The sequence below is a fragment of the Rhinoraja longicauda genome, chromosome 21 (genome assembly GCF_053455715.1).
Source record: "Rhinoraja longicauda isolate Sanriku21f chromosome 21, sRhiLon1.1, whole genome shotgun sequence".
Taxonomy (NCBI): Eukaryota; Metazoa; Chordata; class Chondrichthyes; order Rajiformes; family Arhynchobatidae; genus Rhinoraja; species Rhinoraja longicauda.
Window position 1 is genome coordinate 17,732,061 of NC_135973.1, and position 11,238 is coordinate 17,743,298.

General features: G+C 45.3%; 1 protein-coding gene across 6 annotated transcripts in view; it reads left to right on the forward strand.

Annotated features, from left to right (window-relative positions):
• Positions 1-10,124, forward strand: part of LOC144603979 (sodium/myo-inositol cotransporter 2-like) — a 38,439-nt gene extending 28,315 nt beyond the window's left edge. For 5 of the 6 annotated variants that reach the window (XM_078417892.1, XM_078417895.1, XM_078417894.1 and 2 more), the window contains 3 exons: positions 5,799-5,882; positions 7,230-7,298; positions 9,874-10,124. In XM_078417892.1, the coding sequence (XP_078274018.1) occupies positions 5,799-5,882; positions 7,230-7,298; positions 9,874-10,085 (365 nt within the window). In that variant the 3' untranslated portion in view covers positions 10,086-10,124. The remainder of the gene's footprint in view (positions 1-5,798; positions 5,883-7,229; positions 7,299-9,873) is intronic. The other variant, XM_078417893.1, reaches the window with a different exon arrangement.
• Positions 10,125-11,238: the final 1,114 nt, after the last annotated feature.

Here is an 11,238-nt window from a genome sequence, read left to right on the forward strand (position 1 = left end):
CAGTTTGATGTCATACAGAAAGTTCTCACTTAGTCAGTTATGACAATAGACAATTGGTGCAGGAGTCAAGTCAAGTCAAGTCAATTTTATTTGTATAGCACATTTAAAAACAACCCACGTTGACCAAAGTGCTGTACATCTGATTAGGTACTAAGGAAAAAATGAAACATACAGTAGCACACAAACATAACAGCACATACAAAACAGTTCACAGCGCCTCCTCAATGGGCCTCAAACGCTAGGGAGTAGAAATAGGTTTTGAGCTTGGACTTAAAGGAGTCGATGGAGGGGGCAGTTCTGATGGGGAGAGGGATGCTGTTCCACAGTCTAGGAGCTGCAACCGCAAAAGCGCGGTCACCCCTGAGCTTAAGCCTAGACCGTGGGATAGTGAGTAGCCCCAAGTCGGCTGACCTGAGGGACCAGGAGTTAGAGAGGTGGGTTAGAAGATTTTTGATGTAGGGGGGGGGGAATGTCCATTTAGGGCTTTATATGTGAATAGGAGGAGCTTGAAGTTGATTCTGTACCGTACAGGGAGCCAGTGGAGAGAGGCCAGAATCGGGGTGATGTGGTCCCTTTTACGGGTAACCGTCAGGAGTCTCGCTACGGCGTTTTGGACCAGTTAACATAACATAACATAACATAACATAACATAACAACACTTTATTGTCACTTGGCACAACACCGAGCGAAATTTCAGCAGTCACATAAAACACAGCAAAAAAGAAAAGAACACAGGACACCCGACCCCAACACAAACATCCATCACAGTGACTCCAAACACCCCCTCACTGTGATGGAGGCAACAAAACTTCCCCTCTCTTTCCCCCGCACCCACGGACAGGCAGCTCGACCCCTACCGAGGCAAACGACACGCACAGCCCCCGCAAGGGGATGGAAGGCCCCCCGGCCGAGCCGCCCCGGGCACCGAAACGTCCCGCGGCCACACCGGGCGATGTTAAGTCCAGCGGCCGAGCCGCACCGGGCACTGAAACGTCCCGCGGCCGAACAGCGCTGACGATGTTAAGTCCAGCGGCCAAGCCGCACCGGGCACTGAAACGTCCCGCGGCCGCACCGGGCGATGTTAAGTCCAGCGACCGAGCCGCACCGGGCACTGAAACGTCCCGCGGCCGAGCTGCGCCGGCGATGTTAAGGCCCGCAGCCGAGCCGCGCCGGGCGATGGAAGGCCCCGCGGGCGAGCTGCGCCCCGGGGAAGAGACCTAATAAAAGAAAGGTTTCCCCCCGCCCCCCCCCACCCCACCCCACCCCACACCCCCACCACACATACACAGCCAAAAACAGAAACAAAAACCATCCCAACACCGACACAAACAAAAAAAAAGAAAAAAAGACAACAGACTGCCAGAGAGCCGCAGCCGTTAGGCGCAGCCAACTCAGGGATGATTGGCTGATCCCAGTGTATAGGGAGTTGCAGTAGTCTAGGCGGGAGGAAATGAAAGCTTGAATGATTTTTTCAGTGTCGTCGAATTGGAGGAAAGGTTTGATTTTAGCTATGGTACGAAGTTGGAAGAAGCTGGCTTTTACCACAGCGTTGACTTGCTTGTCAAACTTTAATGCAGAGTCAAATATCATGCTGAGGTTTTTGACATGCGGTTTGACTAGGCAGGATAGGCTTCCAAGCATGCCTGTTATCGATTTGATGGAGTCGGGGGGGGGGGGGGGCCGAATAGGATGACCTCAGACTTGCTCTCGTTTAATTGGAGGAAGTTCTGTGCCATCCAACATTTTATGCCCTCAAGGCAGTGTAAAAGGCTGTTTAAATTTGACTGGTTGTTGGGTTTCAGGGGGAGGTAAAGCTGAGTGTCATCGGCATAGCAGTGGAAAGAAATGCCGCGCCTTTGAATGATTTGGCCAAGGGGGAGCATGTATAGAGAGAAGAGAATGGGGCCTAGGATGGAGCCTTGTGGAACTCCGCAGGAGAGGCTAGCTGGAGAAGAGGAATAACTGCCTATGTTGATGGCGAAACTCCTATCTTTGAGGTAGGAAACGAACCAGCTCAGGGCAGTGCCATCAATGCCAACCGCGTACCGGAGACGGTCAATAAGGATGGTGTGGTCCACTGTATCGAACGCTGCGCTGAGGTCGAGAAGGAGCAGGATTGCACAGTCGCTGGTGTCGATGGCGAGAAGCAGGTCGTTGTGTACCTTCAACAAGGCAGACTCTGTGCTGTGGTGGGCTCTGAAACCTGACTCGAAACTTTCCAGGATGGTGTTTTGGTGTAGGTAGGGCACTAATTGGTTTAGAATTGCCTTTTCAAGGACTTTTGACAGGAATGGCAGTTTGGAAATGGGTCTGTAGTTGCTAGGCAAGGTGGGGTCTAGGTTAGGTTTTTTCAGTAGGGGCTGGACCACCGCATGCTTGAAACAGGTTGGAACAGTGCCAGTGGCCAGAGAACTGTTGATAATAGAGAGGATGCTGGGTCCGGCTATTGCAATGACATCCTTCAGAAGGGCAGTGGGGGCAGGATCAAGGGGGCAGGTTGCAGGTTTCATAGCGGAGACAAGCTTTGCAAGGGAGGATAGAGTGACGGGTTGGAAACAGTCCAATTTAGATGAACAGACTAGTGAGACAGCTAGGTCACAGGTGGGAGGGGAAATGTTCATTCTAATGTTCTCAACTTTGCTGGTGAAAAATTTGGCGAATTCTTTGCACTTAGCAGGGGACCCAACTAAGCTGGTACTGGGGGCGGGACATATGACAGAGGTAATTGTGCTAAATAGGACCTTGGAGTTAGTAGTCCATTCGGTCCTTCGAGCCAGCACCACCATTCAATGTGATCATGGCTGATCATTCTCAATCAGTACCCCGTTCCTGCCTTCTCCCAATACCTCCTGACTCCTCTATCCTTAAGAGATCTATCTAGCTCTCTCTTGAATGCATTCAGAGAATTGGCCTCCACTGCCTTCTGAGGCAGAGAATTCCACAGATTTACAATTCTGACTAAAAAAGTTGTGAGCTGGTAGGTTGTAGATGGAGGACAGGAAGTCACACTACTGTCCTTTGGAAAATTTCTTGAAGCCTCTTCTTTGATCAACACTTCCAAGCTCTCCCACTCCCCTGGGAGATGAAGGAAGAAAATGACTGTTCCTCTCATCTATATTTCAGTATCACTGAATCACTGGCGAGGTCAATGTTTATTGCCCATCTTTAATTTTCCATCAGTAATTGCCATTGAGAAGGTGGGAGAGAGTCACCAACGTGAATCCTTGCAGATCGTCTGGTGAAGGTGCTCCCAAAGTTTCTGTTGGGAAGGGAATTCCAGGAATTGGACATAGCCATGGTGAAGCACTGGCGATATAATTCCCATTTTGTGACTTGAAGGGGAACCTAAACGTGGTGGTGTTTCCATAGAAACATAGAAACATAGAAAATAGGTGCAGGAGTAGGCCATTCGGCCCTTCGAGCCTGCACCACCATTCAATATGATTATGGCTGATCATCCAACTCAGTACCCCGTACCTGCCTTCTCTCCATACCCCCAGATCCCTTTAGCCACAAGGGCCACATCTAACTCCCTCTTAAATATAGCCAATGAACTGGCCTCAACTACCTTCTGTGGCAGAGAATTCCACAGATTCACCACTCTCTTGTGTGAAAATAACTTTCTCATCTCGGTCCTAAAAGACTTCCTCCTTATCCTTATACTGTGACCCCTTGTTCTGGACTTCCCCAACATCGGGAACAATCTTCCTGCATCTAGCCTGTCCAACCCCTTAAGAATTTTGTAAGTTTCTATAAGATCCCCCCTCAATCTTCTAAATTCCAGCGAGTACAAGCCGAGTCTATCCAGTCTTTCTTCATATGAAAGTCCTGCCATCCCAGGAATCAATCTGGTGAACCTTCTCTGTACTCCCACTATGGCAATGCACCAGCAGCCCTTGTCCTTCTTGGTGGTAGTGATTGTGGGTTTGGGAAATGCATTTGGAATAGCCTGGGTGAGTAACTGTAGTGTATTTGGAGATGGTGCATCCTGTAGATACTGTGTAAAGGAGGTGGGAGGATGAATCTTTATAGTGGTCACTGGGTGCCAATCAAATGGGCTGCTTTATCCTGGATGATATCAAGCTTCTTGGACATTTCTGAGGCCACCCTCATAAAGTAGCTCTTGACTTATACATTGCAGATGGTGAGAATGCTTAGGATATCAGGAGGTGAGTTACCCATTCCAGGATACTAAGCCTCTGACTAGCTCTTGAAACCACAGCTTTTATGTGCTCATTCAGTTGAGTTTCTGATCAATGATAACTCCTTGGATATTGATGGTGGGAGAAAGAGCAAGGTCAAGGTAGATAGCTAACCTCTCTACTGTTGGAGGTGTTCATCTCCTGGCACTTATGTGCTGTGAGTATAACTTGCCACTTAATAGCCAGTGCCTAAATGTTGCCAGGTAAATGGAATTGACCATTGTGCAAAAATTAGGAAATATTCCCGGTTCTGACTTGATGAAAGAAAGGCCATTGATGAAGCAGCTGACTTTGGGCCTGGGATATTGCATTAGACCTCCTGCAGTGATGTCCTCGGGCTGGGAAGATTGACATTGGACAAACACAACTATCTTCCTTTGTGTCTGACTCCATCCACGGGAATGTTGACTCATCGATGCCCTCTAGCTTCGGTTTTCCCAGGGTTCTTTCATGACAAAGTAAGCCAAACAGCCGCCCTGGGTGTCCAGAAATGATCTTCACTCAGCAGTTTGATCCATGACCAATGTTCTGATCAGATCTAGAGCTCAGTAGTCCTGGTAAAACCCAAACTGGGCATTGGGGAGCCAGCCACTGATGATAAATGCCACTTCATTACACTGGTAACACTTCAATACACCTGTTCTATGTCCTACATACCAGGGGCCTTTTACAGCAGTCAATTAATCTACAAATATGCATGTCTTTGGCATGTGGGAGGAAATCAGAATGCCCAGAAAAATCCCACACCGTCCAAGGGAGAACGTACAAACTCTGCAGGATAGCACCCATAGTCAGGATTGAACCTAGGCCTCTGGCGCTGAGTGGGAGCAGCTTTACCGCTGTCCCACTGTGTTGGCCAGATTGATTAGATTGATTGTGCAGTACTTTGTCCTGCTTTTTAAAAAAAGGACAAAAAGGCCTTTGACGTTTGCTCTTTCATGGTCCATCTACAGTTCACACAGCTCAGCAAGGCCACCAGCATAATCAAAGACCTGTCTCATCCCAGTTACTCCCTCTTCTCCCCTCTCACATTGGGCAAGTGGTACAGAAGTTTGAAAGCACATACTTCCAGATTCAGGGACAGTTTCTTTCCAGCTGTTATCAGGCAACTGAACCGCCCTCTCACTCGCTAGAGTGCAGTCTTGACCTCCCATTTACTTCAATGTAGATCTTTGAACTATCTTTAAATGGACTTTATTGAACACTATCTTATACTCAACATTTTACCCTTTAACTTGTATCTGTACACTGGATGGCTTGATTGTAATCATGCAGAGTCTTTTCGCTGACTGGATAGAATGCAACAAAAAGCTTTTAACTGTACCACGGTACATGCGACAATAATAAACTAAACTAGTTTACTTAGAATAACTGATAATTTATTGTTTATATACTTGTAGTGTTTTGCATCTAATGTCCCTGTAAAGCTGCAACAAATACGATGTTATTGTTGCTGTCCATATCCAGTACATCTGACAACTAAACACTCTTGGATGTTCTTGAGAAGGGATGGTTTATTTAGCCAGATTGGGTTGCAGGCATTGTCATGTTACTAGATCATTTTCATAATAATTAACAGAATATTTCCTACACCAGATGTACCAAAGCCTGGTGTGAGACAATCTGATCAAAAGAACCAAGAGGAAATCTGCAATACAAATGATGTCACTGTCATGACAGGTAGGAATCTTCCCCTCACATTGCTTTAGGTTGTAATGCAGCAGGATTGACACCTAATGCGGCAGGATCTGCAGGGGTCTGTGCTGGGGCCTCTGTTTTTTGTGATTTATGTAAACGACCACTACAGTATGTGAATATAAACGGGCTGGTTAGTATGTTTTGCAGTTTACAGCAAACTTGGTGGAAGGTTGCAAATGTGTACAGGGGATATAGATCTGCTATGGAAATGAGCATGGTAATGGCAGATGGAGTTTCATCTGGCAAGTGTGAGATGTTGGACTTTGAGAGGTCGAATGTAAGAGGAATGTATATAATTAATGGCAAGGATGTACAGAGGGATCTTGGAGTTCAAATCCATAGCTCCCTGACAACACAAGTAGATAGAGTGGCAAAGAAGGCTTATGGTATACTTGCTTTCATTAGTCAGGGCGTTGAGTCAGGAAGTCATGTGGCAGCTTTATAGGACTTTGGTTAGGAAACATTTGCAGTATTGTGTGCAGTTCCGATCGTCCCATTACAGGGAGGATGTGGAGGATTTGGAGAGAGTGCTGAAGAGGTTCACCAGAATGCTGCCTGAGTTAGTGGGTATCAGCTGTAATGGGCGGTTGGACCAACTTGGATTGGTTTCTCTGGAGCATCAAAGGCTGAGGGGAGGCTTGATAGAAATATATAAAGTTATAGAGTCGTAGAATCATACAGCACAGCAACAGGCCCTTTGGCCCAACTTGCCCATACCGACCAAGCTGCCCCATCTACACTAGTCGCACCTGCCCGTGTTTGACCCATAGCCCTCTAAACCTTTGCTGTCCATGTACCTATCCAAATGCCTTTTAAAAGTGGTTATAATATCTGCCTCAATTACCTTCTTCTATATATTCCATATATCCACCACCCTCTGTGTGAAAAAGTTGTCCCTTAGATTCCCACAAAACCTTTCCCCTCTCACCTTAAACCTATGACCTCTGGTTCCCTAAATGAGAGACATAGGTAAGGTACACAGTCAGAAACTTTTTTCTGGGGTAGAAATGTCAAAGACCAGAGGATGTAGCTTTAAAGTGATAGGAGCAATGTTGAAAGGAATTGTGTGGTACGTTTTTTACAGAGAATGGTGGGTGCCTGGAACATACTGCAGGGATGGTGGTGGAGGCAGATGCCATGGTGGTATTTAAGGGGCTTGTGGACAGATACATGGATATGCAGGGAACAGAGAGATATGGATCATGTGCAGGCAGAGAAGTTTAGTTTAACTTGGCATCATGTTCAGCATGGGCATTGTTGGCTGAAAGGCCTGTTCGAGTGCTGTACTGTTCTATGTTCTATGTAACTGATATTCACATTCTTATCCAGAACCACTTGAAGAAGATAAGACAAATTCAGTGGATATCATCAACTTGAGCCATATCCATATTTCAGTAGGTGAGCAATACATTGTGATGACATTTTCATATTAAAAGACAAGGCACTAATAATGTCTAATCAATTTCTACGTCTTTGTAGTGTGAAACGTGCTCCTAAAATTCCAACTCACTTTTAGCCTGGTTTAAGGGCAGGATTAGTGTGGGTGAATTTCAAGGTACTGTACTTTGGGTTGCAATTTCGCGAGCTCTCCTGCATTGTCGGATATATGTCATCCCTAAATTACAACAGGGTTTCCTTCCCGAACAGTTAATGTCAGAAATGTGGCCCGCTCGGCAATGTATCTTATATGGTAACATCGGCCAACCAAGAACGTCAATGAAACCAGCGAGTTTAATTCAACCGATCAGATACTGCCGTGAACCATGTTCCCATACAACAGAAGATGCCTACAGTCCTGCTGCAGCCGGCAAACTAATCCTGTCAGTCTCCCAAATGCTCATTTGTATGTATAGAGTGTGCATAAGTCCATCATTCGTAACGTGGGGAGGACCTGTGGTGGGATTCTCTGAATTTATATTTGCAGTATTTTAGTGAGCAGGATGTTGAAGGCACATCTGCTGCAGGTGCAAAAGGCTTTCACCGAAGAAAGAGTGAGACTGTGTTTAGTCTACCCCACATTAAATGTTCATCACATGGGTCACATAAGGATCAAGGTGAGGAATGTACTCTGGAAGGATCTCCTTTTCTGAAGTGACAATGGAGGACACCTTGTCACCTAATGCACTGTGAATAAAACTTGCTCTTTGGAATACAAACAATTCCTTAGGGTGTTGAAGTTCTCCATATAGTCAGTCGCCAAACAGGAGACTGTATTCTTCACAGGACTCATCAACTTTCAAAGGTTTCAAAGGTCTTTTATTGTCACATGTCCCATTAAGGTAATGCAAATTACCATACAGCCATTCGAAAAAAAAAGCACCAAGACATACAAATACATAAAAGTCAGTATATATCCACTACAGCGGATTCCCCACATTCCTCACTGTGATGGAAGGCAAAAAAGTCCAAACTTCTTCCTCTTTATTTCTCTTGCGGTCGGGGCAGTCGAACCATGCGTCGGGGTGATCAAAGCCCCCGCAGCAGGTGGTTGAAGATCCCACGTTGGGGTGATCGAAACTCCCGCGTCGGGGTGGTTGAAAACTCCCGCAGCTTGGAGTTCCCCATGTCGGTCTCTGACCAGAGACTGCGGGCTCCGTGATGTTGTCCACAAGCACCCATTGTTGGAGCTCCGAGGTCGATCCCTGGCAAAGGGATCCGCGATGGTAAGTCTGTAGGCACCCGTGGTGGAGCTCTCAAAAGTTGGTCTCCAGCAAAGGCCACCAACTTCTCGATATTAGGCCGCAGTGCGGATGGAGATACGATATGGAAAAAATCGCATCTCCATCGAGGTAAGAGATTAGAAAAAGTTTCCCCCAACAAACCCCCGCACATAAAACAAGCCAAAGAACACTTAAAAACATACATTTAACACACAAAGGAAAGGACCGACAGACTGTTGTCGAGGCAGCCATTGCTGGCATCACCTGGTGGAAATCAACTGATCATTCAAAACAGTCTAAATAAAGTCAGAAATGCTGGAGGAGCTCAGCCAGGTGAAGAGCATCTGTAACGAGAGAAGTCAGTTGATGCTTCAGGTTTCAGAACTGAGAAAATAAGTTTGTCTAAGTAACAGAGGGACAGAGGGAATGTCAGGAATGGGTGAAATGATAGATAGCTATTTAATATACAGTTCGGCTTCTTTGTATCAGGCCATTTGTATGTACTATTCCTTTCCCTTCTCTTTTCATTCTGGCCTGCTCAACTCAGAATATTCTGATCCTTTTTTGGTCCACCCATCTTTTTGTGCCCTTTCCCAAGATATACCTGTAGAATCAGAAAATGCAACCAAGGGAGCATAAAGACAATATGAAATGGATCTGGCAGGCAAGATAAATGAAAATCCTGAGAGATTTTTAAAATTTCTTTTTCTAAAAAAAAAATCTCTCAGGATTTTCATTTATCTTGCCTGCCAGATCCATTTCATATTGTCTTTATGCTCTCTTGATTGCATTCTCTGATGCATGCCTCATTTTTCTTGACTAGACCCCCAACACCTCAACCAGAGCTCCCACCTAGGTTCACCAATCACCTCTGGGCCTTGTCTCACCCTCCCTATCTCCTCTTTATACTAGTTATCTCCCCTCTCTACTCTCAGTCCTGCTTCAGGGTTTTGTCCCCAAAATGATTCCTCCAGAAGATTGTTGCTCCAGTTTCCAGCGTCTGCAATGTCTTGTGTTTCCACAAAGTTGTTGACCTATCCATCGTTTCACCCTATTGTATTTGTTCCCTTTGTTCCTCTGTGCCCTCCCCACCTTCTCTTTTACTTAGCCCAACATGCTTTCTCTCTTTCTCAGTTTGGTTGAAGGATCTTCGGCCTGAAACATCGACTGATCTCTCTCTCCACAGATGCTCAGCTCTTCCAGCATTTCTGTTTTGTGTTTCAGATTCAAGCATCTACATCTTTATTTGTTGACCACTTCTGTCTTTGAACTATTGGATGTTTTTTTGTGGTAAACTGCTTTCTTCCTCGCAGGTGGATCAGAGAAGCAAAGGCCGAAGCTGATTTCATTTCTTTTGTGGTTCTGTGGGATGGATAAGAAGGAAGAAGCAGAGAGTCCTGCACTATCCGAAGCACCAGCCAATGTGAACATGTTCAAGGAGAAACCTCTTGTGCGCTATTTCATCAATGCTAATTTAATCGTGTGCTTGAGTGCTGCTGTTTTTCTCTTTGCTTACTTTGCTTAAAAAATGGAATAATGCAATATTTCTTACATTTATAATAGAGTAAAGGTTTATGTCAAAAAATTAATTAGTTTCATTTTTTATTACATTGAATCATGAAAGTTAATGGAAGACTTGCATTTATATAGTTCTTAGCACAGCATAGCACATCCTAGCCAATGAACTATTATCATTGCCATAATGCAAGAGACATGGCGGTCTAAGACTACACGCCAAGCTCCCACAAGCAGTTATCTGATAGATAACTGATTATCTGTTAATGTGACATGAAGTACGAGACTCAAATAGACTGATTAGATGAGGGAATGGTGAAGCAGGTGATCCATCCATAGCAGGCGTGATCAGAAGGAGATGACTGAGAGCAGAGGAATGAGGGAGAGAGCCCAATCCATTATCAATGGAGAGTCAAAGACAGACTTAGCGTTATAATCAATGACCTTTCGTCAGAATTGTCTTGTTCTGACAGAAACTCAAAGTTGCTAAATTCAATGTTGAGTGTCTAAATAGGAGGTGCTATTCTTTCAGGTTTCATTAGATTGTGTTGGAGAATGTTTGCGATAAGAGAGAGAGAGAGAGAGAGAGGGGGGAGAGAGAGAGGCAACTGGAAGCTCAGATCAACTGAACAGAGGTGTTCTCATTGTGGTCACACAACCTGCCTTTGATTTCTCCAGTGTTGCCACAAACACTGTATCCAGTGCATTAGATTGGAAGGACTGTTGAGTTAATGCTTCACTTGTTTGGGTCACTGATTGATAGGAAGGGAAGAGGTGAAAGTACATATGTAGCATTTCCTGTTGATATGAAGTTACAATGAGAATGGAAGATGGAACACTAAACCTAGAGTCATGGATGGAACAAATGTAGCATTGAAATGCTGAAGGGGTAATTTTCCAATTTTACTATCAGAAATCATGAATGGGATGGCACAGCCATTGGTGCTGAGCCTCAACTAGTTATAGTCTATTATTGATGGTAGATTAAGTAGTAGATGACAGAATCACCTTTTTGGGAGTGCACTACAGGCCCCCAAATAGTCAATGCGAATTAGAAGACCAAATATGCTGGGAAATTGCAATACTGAAGCCTCATTGTCTCCACTGCCATCCTGGTTACCAGATGCCCCAACATATCTGCATGCTGTTGCTGTGGTTGGAGA